Source organism: Scatophagus argus, chromosome 8 (genome assembly GCF_020382885.2).
Source record: "Scatophagus argus isolate fScaArg1 chromosome 8, fScaArg1.pri, whole genome shotgun sequence".
NCBI classification, from domain to species: domain Eukaryota; kingdom Metazoa; phylum Chordata; class Actinopteri; family Scatophagidae; genus Scatophagus; species Scatophagus argus.
The window spans coordinates 23,450,326-23,472,091 of NC_058500.1; the positions used below are offsets into that span (position 1 = coordinate 23,450,326).

Below are 21,766 nucleotides of genomic sequence, written 5' to 3' on the forward strand. Positions count from 1 at the left end.
AATGACTATGAAATTACAGAGACAGTTCACTCCAAAATAAAGAAAATGCATACACACATAGGATCACACATTTCTAGAAGAAAAAAAAACAGCTGAAAAACTGAAAAACTCATGCACATTTCCTTGGATGAATTTTCTTTTGAATTTATGTGTACTGAATGGATCCCATTGTGTGTCCATGTGTTGTGTGGAGGGAGCAGTCAGGTGGAGACTGTGGAAGTGACTGTGTTAGCTTGCCTTTGCCTGTTGGCCTGTCATAACCAGCTACAGGAGAAGATAGTATTAGTACACATGCTAAATCATTATATACTACATAGTACCTATGTAGACTATATATTGAAAATGCTCATCCCTATATCTGATCACCTCCTAACTTGAGTGATAATAGTATAAAAATCCATTGTGTGCTTATGTATAAGTCCTCCTCTCACTAACATGAGGAATGTAACTAGCTAGTCACAACAATGCCTAGCAGTAAAAACCACAAGGAGAGCTGAAGCAGGCTGACTCACCTTTTGACAACACTCTTTGGATTATTCAAGCTGCCATTGTGGCCACATGGATTTTCATCCTAAGAGCTGTCTTGTCCTATCACACTTCAGTGACAGCCACTGAGATTGGATTTATGTCACACCTTTTATCTGCAGGCTATACAGCACACATACTGTATGATTGCATGGCTCAACAAGAAAGCTTTCTTTAGTTTTAGTCGGACTTGGTGTTGTGAAACAGAGGTTAAGTGCATGACTGTGCTCGAGCTTGTCTTGAACTAGCTGTACTTAGCAACAAAAGGCGTGTTGACCTACAGTTTAATGTTACTGCCTCCAGGAACTTTTCTGTTCCATTTCACAGTCATTACTCTTCATAATAGCCTTGCTCAACATGTGGGACTACATGTGGGAAGGCACATTATTACATGGTAGAAAGTTTTGATGAGAAAAATGTCGAGTTAATTTTTTGATTCCTTTAATGAGTACGACTTAATTTACTTTACATGAGACTAAAGGCGATACTTACAATATCATTACTACCAATACTAATTGCTAGCATAAATTGTATCAAATAATAGAGAAACTGTTTGTGGAAAACAACATCTTCTGACAAGAAAAGTTACCATTCTGGGTGACTTGAGCACACTTATTGAAGTGTCAGTATTTCCCATCAGCTTTACAGAGCTTTCATATTCGTTGTTATATGTTTCAGCTTGTTGCTTTGGTTTTCTTTTCTGCAGCAAGCAGAGATAAAAAAGCAAACAGCAGACAGAGTCGGTTAACGACTAGCTGGTGAAAATGTTGGCACATTTGGCAGCCAAAAAGACAGATATTTCCCTTTAGGAGTTGGTGGAGTCCAAATAGAGAGCTAAAAAGTGGGTAAATTTTGGATTACATTCCAAATACATGCTAATGTATGTATGCTGCACTCAAACCCCACAGCTATTTGATCATTCACTTCAAATGATCATAAATATTATCATTAATGAATTCAAGGATGTGTTTCCTGTTTTGGTGAGATGTGTGTAGTCTCACCTCCAAATTATTTAAAGTCAACCAACAGAAACAGCAGCTACGTAAAATTGCTCTCATAGACTATGATCACACTGATCAATGTTTATTACTCACGTGGAAGTGTGACAGTGATGGCAGGTCCTTCTGAATGTACCTTTGACAGAAAATGGAAGAACATGTACTTCACATGAAAGTACATTCAGAGATTTTGAACATAGTAAATGTCGGTGATTCTGGCCCTGGAACTGGAAGACCCGAGTGGGTCACTGGGTCACCGAGTGGGCATGCGGTGTGTCACCATCACAGGATAAAAATTAGTATTTTGATGCATATAGGGAGAAAAAGGTGAAGTGCTGTTCATCTGCAGCAGCTTGTTAACTGAAGTGTCATGCTGCTCCCAGTGTTTATGTTCTCCCTCTGTTTGGGTCTGTTTGAAGTACCCACTTTTTGCATCAGATCTAACTATCCTCTGAGGTATTCAATCTTACTGTCTTTGGGTGTGTCATGTCTTGTGTTTAGGTTATGTTATGTCTTTTGATTTTTGAGTCCATGTTTCATGTGTGTCATGTGTTTCCATGTTTTATGTTCAAGGTTTTTGTCATGTCCTGTTTTATTTTGAAAGCGTTACTTCCTTTTGTGTCCTGTTTTCATGTGGCTTTGCTTTTGGTTATCTTGATTGCTTTCTCCCTCCTGATGTGTGTCACCTGTGTCTCATTGTCTTGTCTATTTAGTCCTTGTCTTCCCAGTGCGTGTGTGTGTGTTGTATTGTCTCCATGCTTTCCATGCCAGGAAACGCTTGCCTTGTCTTGCCACAGCTTTTTGTACCTTGTGTTGATCCTCGCCACAGTAAGTGTGTACCTTTTTTTTTTTTTTGAGTTCTTAGTTACAAATAAAGATTATTGTTTTCTGGATCTCGGCCTGCCTGCCCTTTTTGACTGCATTGGGGTTCAGCTCTCTGTGTCAGCCAAGATGCCCATTTTTGACAGGGTGCCTTTCACTTTATGCCCATTTTAAAGTGTTAACATTACATATCCCAAAGGTCGGCTTTGCTGTGACATCATTTATTATTTTTTTTTTAATATTCAGCAGCATAAATCATTTACAGAAGGGCAGGTTGTGACCATATTTCACATTTGGTCAGATACTGAATTGATGACGCTAATCTTGTGTTTCCACCTTGAAACTGTGCTGGTTGTACAGATCCACTATGTGGTGGAGCTTTCTTTCAGTCATTATATATTATATGAGTGTGGACAGACATTGATGTAAACTGCAACTTGACTGGAAGTAACTCTGGCCAGGATTCTAGATTGTTTAGTTTGTCTAGATTTATTCATGCACATTGGGTTTGACTTGGTTTTCTACAGACCAAGTTTAGGATTTCTGAGCCTGGTATTACTTTGTATTGGTTCAAAATCAAATTCTGAGGTTCAAATATCTCTAATTTAATGATTCAATCCCTTGGGATCTTGGTAAAGAATATTATTTATTGTATAATTTTAACTGTGAATACTTGAAAGAACACTGAGAAATAAATAGGCTTTGTTGGTGTGACGACGACAACAACAGCAGCAATGATAACTCTTGATCAATCATATGATCTGGAGAAGTCAGAAATAGAATGAATAGAACAGCCCACTGGTGGATCATAATCTCTTTTGGTATGGTCATAGGCTGCCATGTGTTTTGAATGGTCATGAAAGGATCCTTTTTGATGTGCTGACATCCATAGGAACACCGTATTAACATGCAACGGTAAATAGTCCATTCAATACTCCTAATTTCATCATGTCTAATGATTCTACTTGTGTGATGACCTCATTACAAGCTTGGACAAACAGAGCAATGTGTCCTGAGCAGGAAGTCAGCAGATGTACATGTCAGGACAGGTCAGAGAGAAATGGAAAGACTAGATGCTTATCTTTAACATTTCAACCCTAAAGCTTTAGTTCCTGTTATCTTTTTCTGTCCTTTGATAATTTAAATACCTCCTGCATTCATGAACTAAGTCACCTCCAACATATTAACTATAACATTCATTTATTCTCACTTTGATTGGGTTAACAAACCTGCACACTTTTATTCGTAGTATGATCAGGGGTCACAGTAAGGATCACACATTCATCTCCAATGCTGAGCTCAGCAGGCTGCTTTCCCCTTCAGTACACAACACAAGATTCATCATTAGCTGCTTAATGCTCCACTATGTTAACCAGCTAGTCCCTAATAGTGTGAGATGTTTGGCTTTGAGCAGATAATGTAGCAGTGGGTTTACCAGAGCAGCTACCTGCTATATTTGAAATCAGAGCAAAACAGTAAAGCAGTTCAAAACAAAAGACTCTACAGATCTCTGTAAAACTGGGGTTGTGATGATTTTCTGTTGATGTGTCACTGTTCACATAGTTTACCTACTCACAGCGGTCAGGATCTCCTGTGGTACAGCAACAGCACTTGGACAAACCACGCACAGAACTGCAGTAGCGTAAACTGTAATACCAGAGTCAGGGAGTAATATTATTGTGTAGCATAGCAGTTGCGTTATTTATATTTAAATTTTATGTCAATATTAAGGGAAATATTTGAGCATGCCTGGCATGTAATGACTACCTTACATAATTACTGCCTTGCACCACAGAAAGAGTTGCTCTCTCTGTAACTCTCTTCTTTCTCTGCTTTTCTCTCTTTCATCTGCTGCCTCACAAAATGACAAGTGACAACTTGTGACTAATATGTAACTAATATTGATTAAGGCTATATCACCATTGACACAGTAAGTTAGCTCATTAGTCCCACATGAAAGTCGACATTAAATTCCAGGAGTAATTGTAGGAAATTGTCTACCTTAATACTGAACATAACAACGCAAACGTATCCAGTAAGCGTCACACTTTGTGACAAACAGTCAATGATGTGGTGTTTGCATCGGATGTCCCCACAGTCACATTAGTGACACCAGGTTGCATTAAGCTTTTAAAGTGTCTTAAAACATTTTTTCAACAGTATCAGGGTAGACAACATCCTGTTGCTCATTAAGCCTGAATGAATACACTTATGTATCAGATCTCAGTGACTCTAAAACGTTGAATATGAAGGTTTATTTATATTTTTTTTACTATAGATGTATTAGTTTTCACAAGCAGGAGCAAACAGGTTTGAAAAACTGTTTCAGAATGGGGTGTATTCAAGGAATTAGTCACAAAATTCATCTGAATTTCACATTATCTCATGTCGAAATCCTTGAGCTAGCTGACGCAGTGACTGAAAAAAACACTTCCGACAGCATGTTGGCATTGGAATTACCACTTTCCACCACATTCCATCTATAGCCAAACACACACACACACACACCTATAAGTGTGTTTGATGAACAGGAACGTGCCCAGACCTGCGGCTCAGGCAGTCTGACCGCCAGCCTTTTAAAGACAGTTCTCAACATGTCCTCCAGCCGACCCACCATGTCTAACTAGCCCTGACTGCCTTCCACACGACACACACACATTGTTCAGTCCCTGCTAGTGGATTGCATATACAACATTAAAACTCCCGACTTTAAAAGCTGATTTAAAGGAATCTTGAAACTGAAAGGTAACTGTATTCTTGTCTATTTAATCTTTATGTGTGTGTGTGGGGGGGGGTGGGGTTCTGTGAGTGATGGGTGGTGGAGATGGTTATGCTAGGTAACCAGAAGAGGTTTAAGTAGGAGAGCTGAGGTGAGTATGTCAGCAGATGTCATGTTATCTTGTATGTAGACTCAAATTTTGTCTCAATCCAGACCAAATGAATATTTTAAATTCCTTTCAAAGCTTTGCGTGATTGTTTTCTTCTTTTCTACATTCTAAACCCTTAATTTAATTTGATGCTTCATGACTTCTCTCCATGTTCTATCTGTTCTTTCTTTGTATACAGTCTGTCTCGTGTCAGTTTGCTGCTTGCTTCCAGTTTCATTTTTAAACGGATATTTGAATCACTTAATATGTGCGATTTGTACTGTGATCTAAATATATCAGCATTGTTAATGGAATCTGAGGTCAACTGAAGTTGGAGCGAGCCCAAAGGGCATTTGGATTGACCCACAATAACCCCTGACAGTCTGCAGTCATCAGCTAGAGCTGGTCATATGTATGCATGCATACTGAGAGAGATGTAACAAACTAGGATCAGGGTTTTTTTTATTTTTATTATTATCAAGTTGCCAGTCGAGAACTGTCAGGAAATGAGGGAGCAGTGATGAGGGACGATTGTCGCCTGTTGTCAGCTGGGATAAGCTTCAGCCTCCCTGTGACCCTGTATGGATAAGAGTTATAGAAAATGGATCAATACATAGTTTAGGTCAAACCGCAACCACCACTGCTGAGAGAATTCAGTATTGAGCTGCTTTATGCTGCAGTCTCTCTAACGGCCACCAGATGCTGACACCATACAAACTCTGACTGTATTGATGTCCATTCATGAAGTTCCAGCTTCTGTTATGTAATGGGGCAGGTTAAAGCAGGGCTGGACTACACCCAGATGAAGTAGCTTGAAGTGCACAGGTAAAATAATAAGGGCATGGGATTCAGTTCCCTTCAAGGGTTAGGTGTCTGTTTTGTACTGATTTTAATGCTAACCACAATGTTTATCATTTGCTAACGTACGGCGGCATGGTGTCACCTCATAGCAAGAGGGTTCCAGGCTCAAATCCCGGTCTGGGTCTGCACATTAGGTTAACTGGCTACTCTAAATTGCCCCTAGGTGTGAGTGTGTGGTTGTTTGTCTTTGTGTGTCGGCCCTGTGATTGACTGGTGACCAGTCCATGGTGAACCCTCTCGCCTGTAGTCAGCTGGGATAGGCTCCAGCCCCTGATAAGCGGTATAGAAAATAGATGGATGGATGGATTTACTAAAGTAAAAAAACAAACTCTTAAACTCAGCACAGGTACAAAACAAACAAAAAAACCCCAATAACAATAAGTTGGTATTTGCATTTGTTCATATGAATAAACACAACTGTGTTCCTGTGTTCATGTGTTTGTTGTCATAAGCCATGTGAGGTCTCATGTTTCTCTCATGTGTGTCATGTATCCCCTCCCTCCTCTTTATGTGTATGTCCGTCTGTCTCCTCTGCTGTAGTTGGTTTTAGCAGCTTGGCTTGATTACGATTTGGACCAGGAGGACCTTTTTCGGGTGATGGCTTCTGACAGATGTCCGCCATAATCTGCTCTTCACAGAGGAATGCTCCTTTGGCCCCTGCAGCTTCTCAGCACTAATAAAACATGGAATTTTGAGGATCTTGTCAAGCATCTTTGTCAAGCATCTCTGGAATGTGTCTGGGAAATTTTTTCAAAGACTTCCTTCCGTGATGTCACTTCTGAATATTGGATGTGACTGGAGTTTTTAAATCTGTTGCTTTGCCAATACTTGATTTGGGATTGGTCTGACAGCTTGACAGCTTTAGTTATTCACTGTAATTCACATTTTTACTACTACTGAACTTTTACTACTGAACAATTTGAGAACCCTCTTTGACTTTATTTGCTTCTTCATCCCAGGTTCTCTTCTACCAGTGATTATATGGAATATTCTTGGCAATACAATATTTCTTGAGCTCCACCTTTGTTTACTTTTACTTGGATTTCAGCTTGTAAAAGCACTGACCTTTTGGGGTGTAAAGTCAGCGACGTGATACACCTTGAAAGTCTGATAACACTGTGTGATCACCTGGACCAGTCCTTCATCCATCAGCAGTCATGGATTCTGTGGCAGCCAGAATGGCCATGGTGACTGACTCCCCCAATCCGTCTCTGAGGTCGAAGACCACTGTGACGACAGATGGCGACTCTTTTGTGAGCACTGCCAGCCTTCCATGCAGCCACTTCCTGTCCTCCAATGTCATCAATGTTGGTAAGTGATTTCCTCTGTGACCTGTACAAAGTTTATGCATGGTGCTAAGTGCTTGTTTCATTAAGAGACATTGACATTGTGCTAGGAATGTGTCAGCTCTGCTGTTGTCTCTGGTCTGTCTGGTGCTGTTCAACTGCGCGCATTTTGCTGGTCTGCTGAAAAGGAATCCAGTTTTGCTCTCATTAAGTTATGGTTGGTTGAAGATCCGATTATTTAGTTGATTAACATGAAACAGACTCGCAATGTGACATCAGTGTCTGGAGTCTGATGGTGATGTTACAGAGTGATGAGCTGCAGACTCAAGGTTCAAGGAAGAGGTGATTGTGTTCAAGAATGGTGGACATGTTATTGGATGAGTCATTGCCGCTTCAGGTGTGCATGCAACTGTCTCTGCAGTGCTTAGTCTTTTGTGTTTAACACATGTGATCTATATCACTAACTAATCACTAACAGGATATTTATTCCGTTATAGTGGCAGTTGAACGGACAGTGACATTAGTCACCATTTTTCCTGTCAGATAAACAAACAGGAAGAAGTGTCATAACATATTGGAGTGGAATTGTATACAGTTTATCTGATGCCAGATCAGTTCAAATACTGAATAAAAGCAGCATGAAGGTGAAGCCTGTCTCCCTCATCAGTGTGAGTCATCAGTCAGTGCAACAGTGTATATTTATGTTAGCTGATAATACCAGGTTCTGAAAGCCATATGATTGTAGACTCATTCACCACAATTATTTCTTCCCACGTAAAAGTACTGAGGAATGCAAGTCATATTTTCATTCTGCCATATTGCATGGTTTTCTTTAACAACTGGAGGTTTTGTATATAATGGGAGGAGGGCATGTTTTGATTGCAAATTTTGTCTGAAGCATCTATGATGAAACATGAGAAAGCTAATGAAAAAAATGACTATAATGGGCCTTATTGCATAATTTAAAAACAAAAAGGAGATGCATGCAATATTACATCAGGGGGCTGAGGGGGAGGGAGGTTGCTTAGGATGCTGCACTGCCTCCTGCTGGCCAGACTAAAACACAGAGGAAACATCATTAAACATTAAAGTCTTCTTCTTCTGTGTAGATGCATTATTTTGTTCTGTTCGAGTATGAAAAATATGAAAGAATCAAAGTATAAGCATACAGTATGTGATATATTGAAATAAATGACATTACTCAATATAACTGGCTACTGCAAATGAATTCCACACAATTCGACATTGAAGCCTAATTAAGCAAAAATATATTTTTGTTCAACAGACTTGAGTACTGCATAAATTCTGAAATAATTGCAAAATGGGAAGAGGTGGGAGCACGATCACAATTTTGCAGAGCCAGAGAGAGCTGCTGCAATGCCTTGGATTCATTTTTCTGCATGGCTGAAAAGGATACATATATAAGCAGGGGGTTTCTGCTGCACGAACACAAGAGAAAAGAGACTTAACCTTTATGATTACATATCAGATATGGCACTCTGTAAGTTAAGATTATGTGCACAAATACTGGAGTCAACAGTGCTCCAAAAGGAATTATTAAAATTAGAAAATTTCATGGTAATACATTTTTTTTTTTCATTATTTAGTATTCACTGTTTTCAATAATGTTCTAAAATAGTAAAGTACAAAGACCCAAATTAAAACAAGATTTGTTTCTTTAATTAGGATATTACACCAACGCATTGAAATAAAATATGCAGAACATAAAACAAAAAAAGAAACAAGTTAACTGGGATTTCTGAAGCTTTCTCCTAAACCACAATAACTGCCTGCAAAAAATAAGAAACAAAATAGAAATAAATGAACACAGAAGCACAGAAATAAATTCAGATATCACCCATTCGGGTTTATTTCTTAATGGATACGTTGTGAGTTGAAACAAAGCAGCTTATTTAATCTTGAGCACCTGCTTTTCTTTTCTGCCCCTGAGAGATCAGAGGATCAGTTGATGCAGAAAACTGGCAGAGCTGCTAACAGGGGCTGATACCTTCTTGCATGCTACATAAAGATGAAAGCTTAAAAAGCTGAGCTATTCACAGATGACAATATACTCAAGATACAGACATATTTTTCCCAGCTGGATTCAGTGTGACTCTTCATTATCCATGTTTTCTACTACATTCTACTGACCCGTCACTGTGCTACAGACCTGCATTTATTCCTCCGGCTATGTGCTCTTGCAGTGTGTATGGTGGTGCAGTTTGGTGATTTCCCCCTAATGCTGGGAGAATAATAAGACCTTGCTGCAGGGAGAGATTTGATTGGCCCCGTGAAAGCTCAAAATACATTCACTGTGGAGGTTAGCAGTTGTTGTTGTTGTGATGTGATGTTCCAACAGGAATGTTGTGGTTTGGTCCTAATCATTGTTGCCAAAGATGGATAGGAGAGCACAACTGATCAATAATCAGTCAGTTCTTTGTTTTCTCACAGTGGTTAACACAATTACCTCAAATAGGTATTGATGGGGCCCGATACACACCAGTAAAGCAACAACTGATGGAATTCAGAAGAAATCAAAAGGTCTGGACTGAGGATTGCATGTTAGGCATCATTCTGTCTTATTTGAATTAATAGGTTGAGCTCTAAAATTACTTACCCTTGCATTCATGATTTGAGGTAGAGGTGGCTTTAAGGCTGAAATGATTTTGTGACCAGAAGGTTGAAAAAGACAGCACTGCTATAATTGAAAATCTTCAGAATAAGTAAAGTTGAAAAAAAAAAAAAAATGAACAAACAAACAAAAATAATTGTACTGGACCTCACCTGTTGCTAATTAACCTTCTAATATTTAACATTACCATTACCGTTGTTTAGTGGCAGAAATGACATACTGTGCATTAAACGTAAGCTGATAATTAATGCCCACAAATTATTTTAGTTGTTGTGATGCATGAATTAGAAATATTAGCAATTGTAGCAATCAGCAGATGTGTTTTGGTTTCTAAACACTGGATTGATTTTTTTTTATATATTAATAGACATAAATTGGGTTACTTTATTTATTCCATTTGTCATGATCCTCCTTACGCTCTATTAAAACAGGAGTGATGCTCTGTTGGCATTTGTCTCAGCAATACTGACCTCCCTTAGCTGCTTTTACACAGGTGCCCACATGTCACTGTGTAGTGTGACAAATGAAACACAAGGCCCTTTCACACAGAGCCCGCAACAAACATCCTTCATTACCCTGGTCGCGTTTTGACACTGAACCGAACAACGTGGCCTAATGTGTGGGGCAATGTTTCCCAAAATAAGACATAGCAATCATTTATTGTCACTGTTATATGGCAGTTGATCTCGTCCTCTGCCCAGCGGACGAGGAGCTCCAAGACCTTGTGTTGCCTCCCCAGTTTGCAGACATTGTCAGCTGGTGTTTTTCTGCTGCTAACTGCTTTTTAAATCTCCCAGTGGCGGGTAACACACATAATACGTTATCAACACGTCACATAATTGTCTCATCCTGCCAGCTTGCCAGCTTGCCGGCTTGCTCTTTTACACAGGTGTCAATTGTGTGCAGATACAACCTCTGCTGTCGGTGGTGGAACAACAATGGCCCCTCCATTACGCTTTAATACAGAGGGGCAGAATAGCAGTGCAAAGCTCGCCACACACAGGCCCTGTCAAAGGTGCTAGAAAATTTAGTCTTTGTGAGCATATTTTTTGATAACAAATCGAGACTTATGGACAAAAGATAACCAGAGAGCTTCTGTTAAATATTTTGATAATTAAACTTGAAACTGGCTGTTTGCAATACTGAGTTTCGAGTTCAAGGACTGACAGGGCCAGTGCTTTGGCTCATTGTACATTCCCAGAGGGCTGAGTGGACACTACATGTGGCCCCTGCTTAGCTGGTGACCTATTTTCACAGAGCTGCCAGGGTCAGCTGCTGTGCAAAGAAAAGCCATCCTGTGATTCATCGGGTTCTCTGCTGTTTTTATCACCTTTAATCACCAAGATGTGCACTTGCTGATGCAGGCTGATGTTTTGCATGTTTGACCTTAAAGCCTTTACACATCAGACCCAAACTGGAACTCTGATGTCAAAAACGGAAACAGTTATCTTTCTCTTCTTCTGTATCCTTGCACACCCCTGCTTTTTGAGTTTCTAGGCCATGTCTGGATCCAGAATGACACAGGCTCTGAAATGGTTTACATTTTCCTCACACTAGATGCCTCCCGTGTGACCCAAAGGGCATTTTTATATTTCACAGTTGCAAAATGCAAGTATGCAACCTATACTATCTGGCAGGTTGAGGATACGACAACAGGAGAAGGACCCAAAAGTTGATAGTAGAGGCAGACATGGAATTTGAGATGCAAATAAACTTACAGGCAGACACAGGTAAAACCTGATGGGTAAATTAAACTCAAAATGTTTGAGGAAATCAATTGCCTTAAACCAATTAAATTTATTAACTCAAAGAATTTAAGCATGAGAAATTCTTTAATTTGTGTACCAGTAACTCAAGTATTTATTAAGGTAACATGGATTGATTAAGTTAATAGTACAAATTCCATCAGATCCACTGAATTTTAAACTAATTAAGTATTTCACGCTCATATGTAGCATCTTTTGCAGCTTATTAAAATGTGTTGTAGAGTGCATCCGAATTAAGTAACGCTAATTTAAATGGAGCCTCTTTACACATTTGTAACCACTTAAATTTGACATCAGTTTGTTTTCCACTGCAGCAAATTTGAACATTTTACTCAATTCGTCTGAGGAAACTGATTGGCTAAGTTGAATTAACACAATATAAACACACATGTACAAAACAAATTAAACTGTTTATTTGAATGCCACTCCACAGAATGAAAATCATTTCATTATGAAACATTTAAAAGTTCACAGCCATCAAACAACAGTTTACTCCTTTTCCCTTACTTGTTTTACTTAAACCTATTTCTGGAAAATAAAAAGCCACTTTTACGAGTGATAACTCAAAAACTGAAACTACCAATAAAAGGTTTTTGCCTTTCAAGCCAAACAACAATTTTTAAACACTGCTGACATTAAGCAGCATAACCTGTTGACAATTTCACTCCAGCTAGACTGGGAACTAGTGAGCAAGCCTGTGCTGATCAGATAATCACGACACCAAAGAATCCGAGAAGCAGTGTGTTTTGCAATGGCAAAACCAGCAGATGTATTACTGCTTGCTAACTTTATAAAAGGCTGCTCACCAACAAACTCTGAGCATATAACAAGTTCACGGCACAAGTGAGGCTGGAGAGGCATCAAGTGAGCAGAACAATGTAATCAGGTCTGACATGGTGTGATATCAAATCACACAGTGCAGTTGTCTGACACTGCAAGGGAAAATATAAAGGCAATACTGGTAATGAACATTACTGGCCATATATGACCATGACAGTCAAAGCAAATCAATGTAATGCATTATAAATGTTTTTACCTGAGCCTCATATCCCATCAAAACATCTTCCATCTTCTCACCAAAATGTCTAAACTGAAAATTTTAAGGCACTCAAAACAACTGAGCTATTACAACAACAATTCATTTTTGAGTGAGATTATATTCATGAGTCCAACTTTTTTTCCAAGTTGAACTTGTCTTACTTCTTTATCAAGATTTACTGTTAGGTTTGATAGTGAAACAGGTCAGGAAAAGGAGTAAATTACATCCATCTTGGATTGAAGAGAATGCGTATGAAAATGCTGAAAGTTACTTTTCATGTAGATACCATATTTGTTAAAAAGTTTGCAGTGAGCACCAGCAGAAAAATAGTCACAAATAAGTATTAAAATTTGTAATTATGTAATGATTACTTAAAATCCCTAAACAGCCTTGTTACTGCCCATAAAAAGCCTCTAATCACTTTTCCTTTTCAAGCATGAGTGACTGGGCCCTTGTTGTGGAGGCATCATTAAATGAAAGCTGTGAACAGCTGCTTTCCTTTGCACCAAGTAATTTTCTTTTGCTTGTGTATTTCGACTTGTGCAAGACAGGGATTGGCAGAAAACGGAGAACTCATCCAAGTCATGAGAGAAAGACACCTCAGGATTGAAGGCTGTTCTCAGCAGCGTCTGCATGTATTAGCTTCAGCATTTTGCATGTAATGGTGCAGTGTGGTTGGCCCATGGATTTCCCTGCTATATATGGACATTTTATAGAAGACAGAAATATACTGTACTTCATCAGACTGCTCACTTTCAACGGCTGCAGGGTGGTCTTTAAAGAACACAATGTCAGCTGTCTTATATACCATTGGTATGCAGGGTCTGTGATAGCAATTTGGAAATAGGAAGAAAGTAAGTAAATATGATGCTGTGGGTTTTAAAAAACATTTTAAAAACATTTATTCATCATGCCAACATGAGTGTATTGTTGGTTTATCTGAGCCATGGGTGAAGCTGGAGCTCCTTCAGGGAAGGTCGCAGTACATGGGACGTGTTCAAACACTTCTGTAAGAAATCCTGGCAATCTGGAGGGAAAGAAAGATGAGAAAGTTGGAGCTGACAGCCACAGTGATTCCTCAGAAGGTGAATTGAAATGAACAGCTCTGTGTTTGCATATGAGTGCGTTTTTCTTACCTCTGGACAGCTCATCGCTGATCGGCAGCTCATGTCTGAGGAAACTTGCGGTATCGAATCGGACTGTTCTGTGGAGCAGCTCATATAAGACCACTCCCATCTGCCACACTGTGGTGGGGCCGGGCCTGTAGGCATAATGACTGTACCACTCCGGAGGGACGTGTTGGGGGGTACCTACAATACACACAAGTGATAATAATTGAGGATGAAAAGTGGCTTTCTTTAAACATTAAAGTCACAGGCAGGTAAATTAGTGAGAGGCAGAAGAAAAAGCCAGATGGCTTACCATAGAAGACACGGTAAACTGATTTTTTCTTGAAGAAACAGCTCAGTCCAAAGTCAATGACGCGAACACGCGGCACATCTGAGCTGGTCTCAATCAGGATGTTTTCCGGCTTGATATCCCGATGAAAGATGCGCTTATCCTCCAGTTCTTTTGCTGCATCAACCAACTGTTTAAGTATGATCTGGAAGAGAGGGACACGAATAGAAAAGTGAGGGATCGGAGTGGGGAGACGGACTGTGAGGAGGTTCAACAGTTTGTGTCATGGCTGTGGGGTTTGGGTTAACTTTGGCTTAACTGCTGTGATTCAAAGCTGACAACAACAGCAGGACAAAACTTTTCATCAGCCATATTTCAAACCCACAGACACCCAAAAAATGTTCATCAGAGACGGTCATAATTTTTAATTATGGAATGTTTTCTATAGACATGATGGAAAAGGTGACATGCTTTTAGATAGCAAGACAAATGGGCAGCACAGTCCACTTGTGGCACAGAGAACTATGATGAAAGAGGTGCTAATAAGAAACATAAGGAGAACCTGTGGCAATAGCTATATGTTACAGTATGTTACAGGTAAGTCACAAGTCATTATGTTCCTGTTTGAAACACACACACACACACACACACACACACACACATACCCGCTCGTGCAGCTTACCTTTGCCTTGTCCTCCTGTAAGCGGCCTTTGCTGATCGTGACGTAATTGTGAAGGTCCATACAGGGCATTGGTCTCTCCAGCACCAGGATCAGCTCCTGGTCCAGATCGTACCAGTCCAGGAGGGACACGGGTGCTGATTCCCCCATTAATCCAGTTCTTCCAGCTTGGAGTTTTAACATCACAGCCACCTCAGCTGAGAGTTCTTTCCCATTTCGTCCCTGAAACATTGAAGCAAAAACAGTGTAAGAGAAGGAGAAGCTCCACAGGTTTACAGAAAAACGTGATTCATCAAACACACATTCACTTGGCTGAGTGCAGCGTCCTGTTTGGTGCTGCTCACTTACCTCTTTGCACAACACTTTGTCTTTTGTTATGTGTTTGATGGCAACCTACAAGACACAAATAGCATTTTGGTTAGCACTTCCTGACCAGATTGTGTGTGTGTACATATGAGTGAGTGTGTGTATGAGTGAGTGTGTGTATGAGTGAATGTGTGTAAGTGTATGTTTCACAATGTGTGTATCATACTCACAGGTAAATGATCTTCTTTGCGGTAGCCGGCAAACACACATCCACAGCCTCCTTCACCGAGATGATTCTCCTGCTGGTATTTGGCCTCAAATTCAGCTAAACAGACAAACACGTGTTTTGTTTAAGCGCAGTTGCCAGGAGCATCAATTACACATTAAAAAAGCTCTAAAATCAATCCTTTCTACCCTGATTCTGAAAAAGATGGGCCGCTGTGTGGAACAAAGGAAACTAAATGTGACAACCTGCTCATCCTTTCTGGCATATACTCCACTGAAAACAGTTTGAAAACTATATATTTATGAGCAGTGACTTTTGTACATGCATGTTTATAATGAATTTGATGCCAGGAGCACAGTTCAAACATGCTGGTATAGGGGCTACAAAAGGCTGGGGCAAAAACTCAAAAACACCTGTACATAACATTACACTCTGTTTCCAAATCAGGGCATCAGTGTGACCATTAATGTGACTGTTTTGTGTTGCACATTAACATGAAGTCAAAGCCCGTGTTAATTACTACTTACCTCTTCGGGCATTGATCAAATCCTTCACGGCTGGCCGCCCCTTCCATCTCTTCGTGCAGGGTTCTTCTTCATCAGCGGCAGCCTTCCTCTTTCCAGTCCTCTTGCTCACATCCTCCACTGTTGTACTGCACCTATTGGACTGTGTGCTGCTGCTCTCTTCAAATGACAAGAGAAAAAGAGGACCACCAGGTTAATGACCATCCACTGATGGAGAAAATAAGTCCATCTTTGTCATTCAGTGACTTCCAAAATAACAAACTAATTTTCTCCTCTACCATCTTTTAGTTAAAGAAATATTTCATCATTTCAGGAAATACACATCCCAACGCATGCTTGAGCTGTTGTTAGGTTAGCATAAAGACTCCTGAGGCAAAGGCAAAACAGTTGGCCTGCTCCCTTCCAAACTGAAAATAGCCACATCAAAACCCTCTAAAGCTGAGACATTAAAAATCATTTTTCACTCTGGTCTCATGGTCTTTCTCTGTGAATGTAGGTTTTGTTTTGTTTGTTCAGGTTTGACATTTAACTTATGATGTTGAATACTAACTTCACATGATTCGCTTACCATTGCCAGTGTCCGCAGATGAGGATGCTAATTCCTTCTCAGTCTGGTTGTAGTTAAGTCTTCTCCTCTTTGTCTTTGAAGGTTCATCTCCACCTTCTCTGACTTTTCTCTTCAAGTTTTCCATGAGCGATTCGTTCTTAGTGCCGTTTAAGGGTTTAGACTTGCTAGCCATGATGATATTTCAGAGATTTCAAATCTGATGACGTCAAGTAACAAGTGGATGTTGCTCCAACAAGCGTGTCTGACTTCTGCCAGGGCTCAAAGGCACGTGTTCTGACAAACAGAACCCGGAATGTCCTTTGATGAAAAGAACTGGCTGGTGTTCCAATACGCATGTTAGAATGTAGAGTCCCTTGTATGTGTGATGTCAATGATTTCATCAAGTCACCTTGTTTTTTTGTAAATTATCAGTATTATTATTTTAAGCTTTATTTTTACAGGAAAAAAAACTCCTGAGATTAAAAATCTGTTTTACAAGATTGGCCAAGACAGGCATGAGAGAATTCTGAAACATAAAACTTTCGGTGTGCTTCAGTGTTGTAATCAAGCCCACCTAAACCGAGACCAAGTCCTAACCAAGACCATTGTGTAAGACTTTGTTGAGACCCAGCCAAATCCAGGAACCAAGGCAGGGTGGCACAGAGTCAAGAGCAGGACCAGACCAGTACACGTCCCCCATTGCAGGACAGAGTTAGGATAAAATGTGGAACATGCAAACCACTGGCCCTCCTCAAAGATTCACATTCATGTAAAACCACACGCACAGAAGACAAATGAAGATTTCTTGTGCGTCACCTCTTTTATTGCCAAATAAATAGTGTATGTGCTTATATATAAATGTAAAGAGAAATCATTATCTTGATAATGATCAAATAATGATCCAAAGCCAATGGAGAGAACTTTCATTTTTTTATTTATTTATTTTTGTTTTTTGAGGAAACAAATATAAGGCACTAAGGGGATGAAATCAACTCTTTTTTTCAGTACAAGCATCATGTTTGGGTGACTCTTGTTTGGTCTTCCTCTAGTAACCATCATATATCCTGCTGGTGTGGTCTTGACTGATCTTGATATGAAATGCTGAGTCCTCTTGGGTTGAGACAGAGGCAACAGTAAAAGACGATAAAGACAAGATTACATGCGTCAGTCAGGGTTCACTTCGGAAGCTTAATGCAGTTTGCATTAAGAAAAGCAAGAACAACCTGATCTCGACCATGATAAGGTGGGACAGAACTGAGGGAAACTGTTGTGCAATGATTTCAGTACAAAATAAGACGACGGTAAATATATTTCATGTAAATAGAAAATAAAGTAAATGTTAAGAACAGGCAAGTGTATATAACTAATGTAGTGATTATACTTGACTCTTCCTGTTGCTTTGTATATGAGTTGTAATTTCTGTAATCTAGTAATTCAATAATTCACAGTAATAAACTGCAATTCAGAGAGAATAAAGGAAATTTAAATGGACAGAGCTTATCATGTTGATCACCCAAACATCCAGATGAGCTGTTCAAGCTGTCAAGCTCGGCTTTGGGCCCATCAGTAGCTCATACATTACCAAAAGCAATAGGACATGTCCAAACCATGGAAATCCTAAAGCTGAGGAAATCTGCTTAGAAACATGAAGGGAATGAATACTTGTGAATGAATGTATGTGAACGTGGCTGCAGGTGTTTGACGAGGGCTGGAACAGTTGCTGCGTTTACATGAAGCCCAAACGCTCCACTTTAGTCACAGCTGTAGACTGAGGCTGACACAATTAGAAACCATCTGCTGAGTCCCAGGGAGGATGGAAGGCTGTCAGTCATACTGCTGTGTGTGTGTGTGTGTGTGTGTGTGTGTGTGTGTGTGTGTGTGTGTGTGTGTGTGTGTGTGTGAGTGTGTGTGTGTGTGTGTGTGCGCGCAGTCACACTGGCAGTCTGGCACCATTTCTGTCTTCTTTCATGTCTTCATTATGGTATCAATCAATGAATAAACTCATGCTTAGAAATGTTCTTATTTTACTTCAAAACATGTACAAATTCAACTTGAGAGGAGTAACATAATGTGATGCACTGAGAACATATTCAGCATATTCATAACTCAAAAAAAAGCCTTCATATTTTTAAGCTGCCATGTCTTAAAGATGAAATTGAAAATGTGACCAAGAATTACCTGACAATGTAACCATAATCTAATTACACCTACACATTTTTTTCAAATATAATTTGAGCTGATTACACATTTTGTGTAATCTGATTATATAAAGTCTTCCTACCAATATTTATCAAACTAATGCAGTCACACAAAAACAGGGACCGTGTGACTGTGTTCACTCGGTGGTCACTTTATGATCATTAACCGGAGTGAGATAACACTGTCGGTCATTTGTGATGTCATCAGTGGATGTAGAACATGATGCATGAAAACAGAAGACTTCATTAGCACGGTCGTCTGTTTTAATGCTTGTTGTGCTTCTAATTAACATAGCAAATATGATGGAAGATGTAATTCTTAATGATGCTCTGTATTTTCTGCTTGCTGTTATTTTTGCTGAAAGTGATGTTATGACCAAATGAAAGATATGATACATTTGGATGTAATCTGAGGGCTGTGTCTTCTTCCTCTGTGCCACAGAGCTCTAAAAGAAAATACATCAATGAGCCGCACTGTTGCACACACTGTTAGACACACACTGGATTATCTATTTATTTATTATTTTGATTCAGTCCCACATACATCGTCCCGCTGCCCATAAAAACTACAGCGAGCAGCTGCTTTAGGCAATTATTGAACCTGACATATTTTTGTCAGTATTTTTTAAAAATCTACATCTTCAATAGGAATCAGTGAGCCAGAAATAGAGTAGGGACATCAGTAAGTATTGTGACACATACTTATTGATGATTTATGACTTTTAATTCAATTGCTGTTTTATTCTTCAATGAAGCAGACATGACTTGACTGGGGTCACTGGTCTGAATCATTCAACCGACTGCAGCTCAGTAGTCAATGGTGAGAGCAGTGTGGTTTTAGTTCCAGTTTCAATTTGTATGAATCAACCACAAACACGTTCAAGACTGCAAAAGTAACAAGTGGAGAGAAAGCTCATGCTGTGAACACGCTCTGGTCAGTTCAGCTGCCCAGAGGGGACTTCGGAGAAGACTTTGTGGAGCAGCAGTGTCTTTTCCTGGAGCAGTTTGGAGGGGAAGTTCAGGGCGTATTTTCACCCAGATCAGATACTTATTTACCTGCTGGACGACCACAGAGGACTGGTACCAGTTGTTTTATTTATGTTGGAATGTTGCAATACCGGGCGGCACGATGGTGCAGTGGTTAGCACTGTCGCCTCATAGCAAGAGGGTTCCAGGTTCGAATCCCGGTCTGGGCCCTTCTATGTGGAGTTTGCATGTTCTCCCTGTGCCTGTGTGGGTTTTCTCTGGGTTCTCCGGCTTCCTCCCACAATACCAAAAACATGCACATTAGGTTAATTGGCTACTCTAAATTGCCCCTAGGTGTGAGTGTGAGAGTGTGTGGTTGTTTGTCTTTGTGTGTTGGCCCTGCGATTGACTGGCGACCAGCCCAGGGTGTACCCCGCCTCTCGCCCGTAGTCAGCTGGGATAGGCTCCAACTCCCCCGCGAGCCTGACGGATAAGCGGTATAGAAAATGGATGGATGGATGGATGTTGCAATACCAGCGCCAGGCAGTGAGGTGATTCGTTCATTCTGAGTAGGTTTTTGGTAGATCTATTTTTTACATACCAGGGTGGTGTGTAGTTAAGTGACAAATACATTTATATGATGATTTGGGTCAATACTTTGTTCTGATTAGCTGGAACTGTTATTTTAGTTATTGTAATTATTATTTCTAACATTATTTCTCAAGCCTGTGAGGCAGCTGTTCTTACACAATATCAAGGGTGAAATCCTGATTCAGAAACTGAGTGGGGAGCAGCCCAAGTCATTTGATATCAACATTATTCCACATTTTGAAATGTTAGATACTGGCCTTACAACAATGGGAGTGTGTATCATTAAGATTCAGTCGCTATACTGTAGTAAGGCAGTAAGTAAAGTGTGTTATGTACCGTGAGGAAGGACAGTGCAGCTCCCTCCTTTTTAAACCCACTTTCTCAGCCAGACAATCTGCTTTACTCAGAGCCACTCAATAGTTTTCCACAAAAGACAGATGGAGCCTCATTTAATTCATTGCCTTGGCATCAGACTCTTCGTAATGAAGAGCTAATTTTTTCTTCTATTTCTTCCATTTATCTCTCTGTGTTTCCTCTGTTTAGTAAACGTGAAGAAGTCTAGGGTTAATGAGCTCATTTCCTCTCTGTGTGACCTGTGCTGTGAAGGGGAGAGGGTTTCTAGACACCATTTCACATCTGATTGACTTCCTTACACTGGAATATGGGATTGTGTTCAGATGTGTAGATCTAAACTTACAAGCATAGAAAGGACGATGTATGTTTTTCACAAAGTTAAATTTGGATTTTTTTCAAAACACATTGACTTCTAAGTGCACATAACAGTACAAATGTGAGTTTAAAATGAAATTACTTGTCAGTGTGATGGTTGTCTGCACATGTTTTATAGTGTGGTAATGACGCTTGTCCAGGATGTACACCTCCTCTTTTCCAATGCATGCTGGGATATAGCCTCCTGTCTCCAGTGAGCCTGTATAGAATAAGAATTTAGAGTTTACAGTGCTTCACCATGAATACTCACACCCTTTGCTCAAACTTTGACAGCTCACGGCCACCCTGAAGGCTTCATATGAGGACCTGTGTCATTCTGAAATATTTACAGGGCTGTTTCCCTTGAATTTTTAAACATATTTGTCTAATCCATTTAAAACCTTCCTTCCAACAGAAACTTTAATCAACCAATCAGATTGTTAAAGCAATTCTGTGTAAAGAATTTGGTCTAAACCTGCTCTAATTGGAAAGTGTCATGAGATAACTTTTGTTGTGAATTTGCACTATATAAATAAAATGAAAACTGAATTGTACAGTTATAGTTTATTTATTTAAAAGCTGTGCCTACTCAGTTGGTATACAGTGAAAGGAATGGGGAGGTAGTAAAGGTCCAGCAGCTCATTTTTTGCCCATGGTTTAATTTGACCATATTGGCAGACACTGCCATTTTAAGTGAGCATAACAGGTCTGGAGGATAGACAAATGACTAGATCAAGTGAGTACAGACTGCACTTTGATGTCTAAAATGCTTTCTGAAGTTAATTGACTTAAAGTTATTACGTGAAGCGATTTACACGTGTTAGTCA

General features: G+C 39.8%; 2 protein-coding genes across 3 annotated transcripts in view; one reads left to right on the plus strand and one right to left on the minus strand.

The window, feature by feature from the left end:
- Positions 1-21,766, plus strand: part of plch2a (phospholipase C, eta 2a) — a 185,658-nt gene that overhangs the window by 9,548 nt on the left and 154,344 nt on the right. The window contains exons 1-2 of one of the 2 annotated variants that reach the window (XM_046397959.1): positions 2,252-2,351; positions 6,614-7,384. In XM_046397959.1, coding sequence (XP_046253915.1) covers positions 7,231-7,384 — 154 coding nt within the window. In that variant the 5' untranslated portion in view covers positions 2,252-2,351; positions 6,614-7,230. Of the gene's footprint in view, positions 1-2,251; positions 2,352-6,613; positions 7,385-21,766 lie in introns of those variants that run through there. The other variant, XM_046397958.1, reaches the window with a different exon arrangement.
- On the minus strand, positions 13,716-16,842 carry LOC124063894 (serine/threonine-protein kinase pim-2-like). Its single transcript, XM_046398002.1, has 8 exons — positions 16,498-16,842; positions 15,933-16,088; positions 15,410-15,504; positions 15,222-15,266; positions 14,877-15,095; positions 14,219-14,399; positions 13,933-14,106; positions 13,716-13,823 (listed from the first exon to the last, which is right to left on the minus strand). The coding sequence occupies exons 1-8, from the start codon at positions 16,667-16,669 to the stop codon at positions 13,732-13,734; spliced, it is 1,134 nt and encodes a 377-aa protein (XP_046253958.1). The 5' UTR covers positions 16,670-16,842; the 3' UTR covers positions 13,716-13,731.

What these genes read in the sequence shown, in the direction of transcription:
- LOC124063894 (XM_046398002.1), bottom strand. Translation starts at nt 16,669, where the DNA reads ATGGCTAGCAAGTCTAAACCCTTAAACGGCACTAAGAACGAATCGCTC. An exon ending in ACAAAGTGTTGTGCAAAGAG is followed by an intron (nt 15,096 to 15,221) that starts GTAAGTGAGCAG and finishes TCAATGTTTCAG; the next exon opens with GGACGAAATGGGAAAGAACT. An exon ending in TACAGGAGGACAAGGCAAAG is followed by an intron (nt 14,400 to 14,876) that starts GTAAGCTGCACG and finishes CCTCTCTTCCAG; the next exon opens with ATCATACTTAAACAGTTGGT.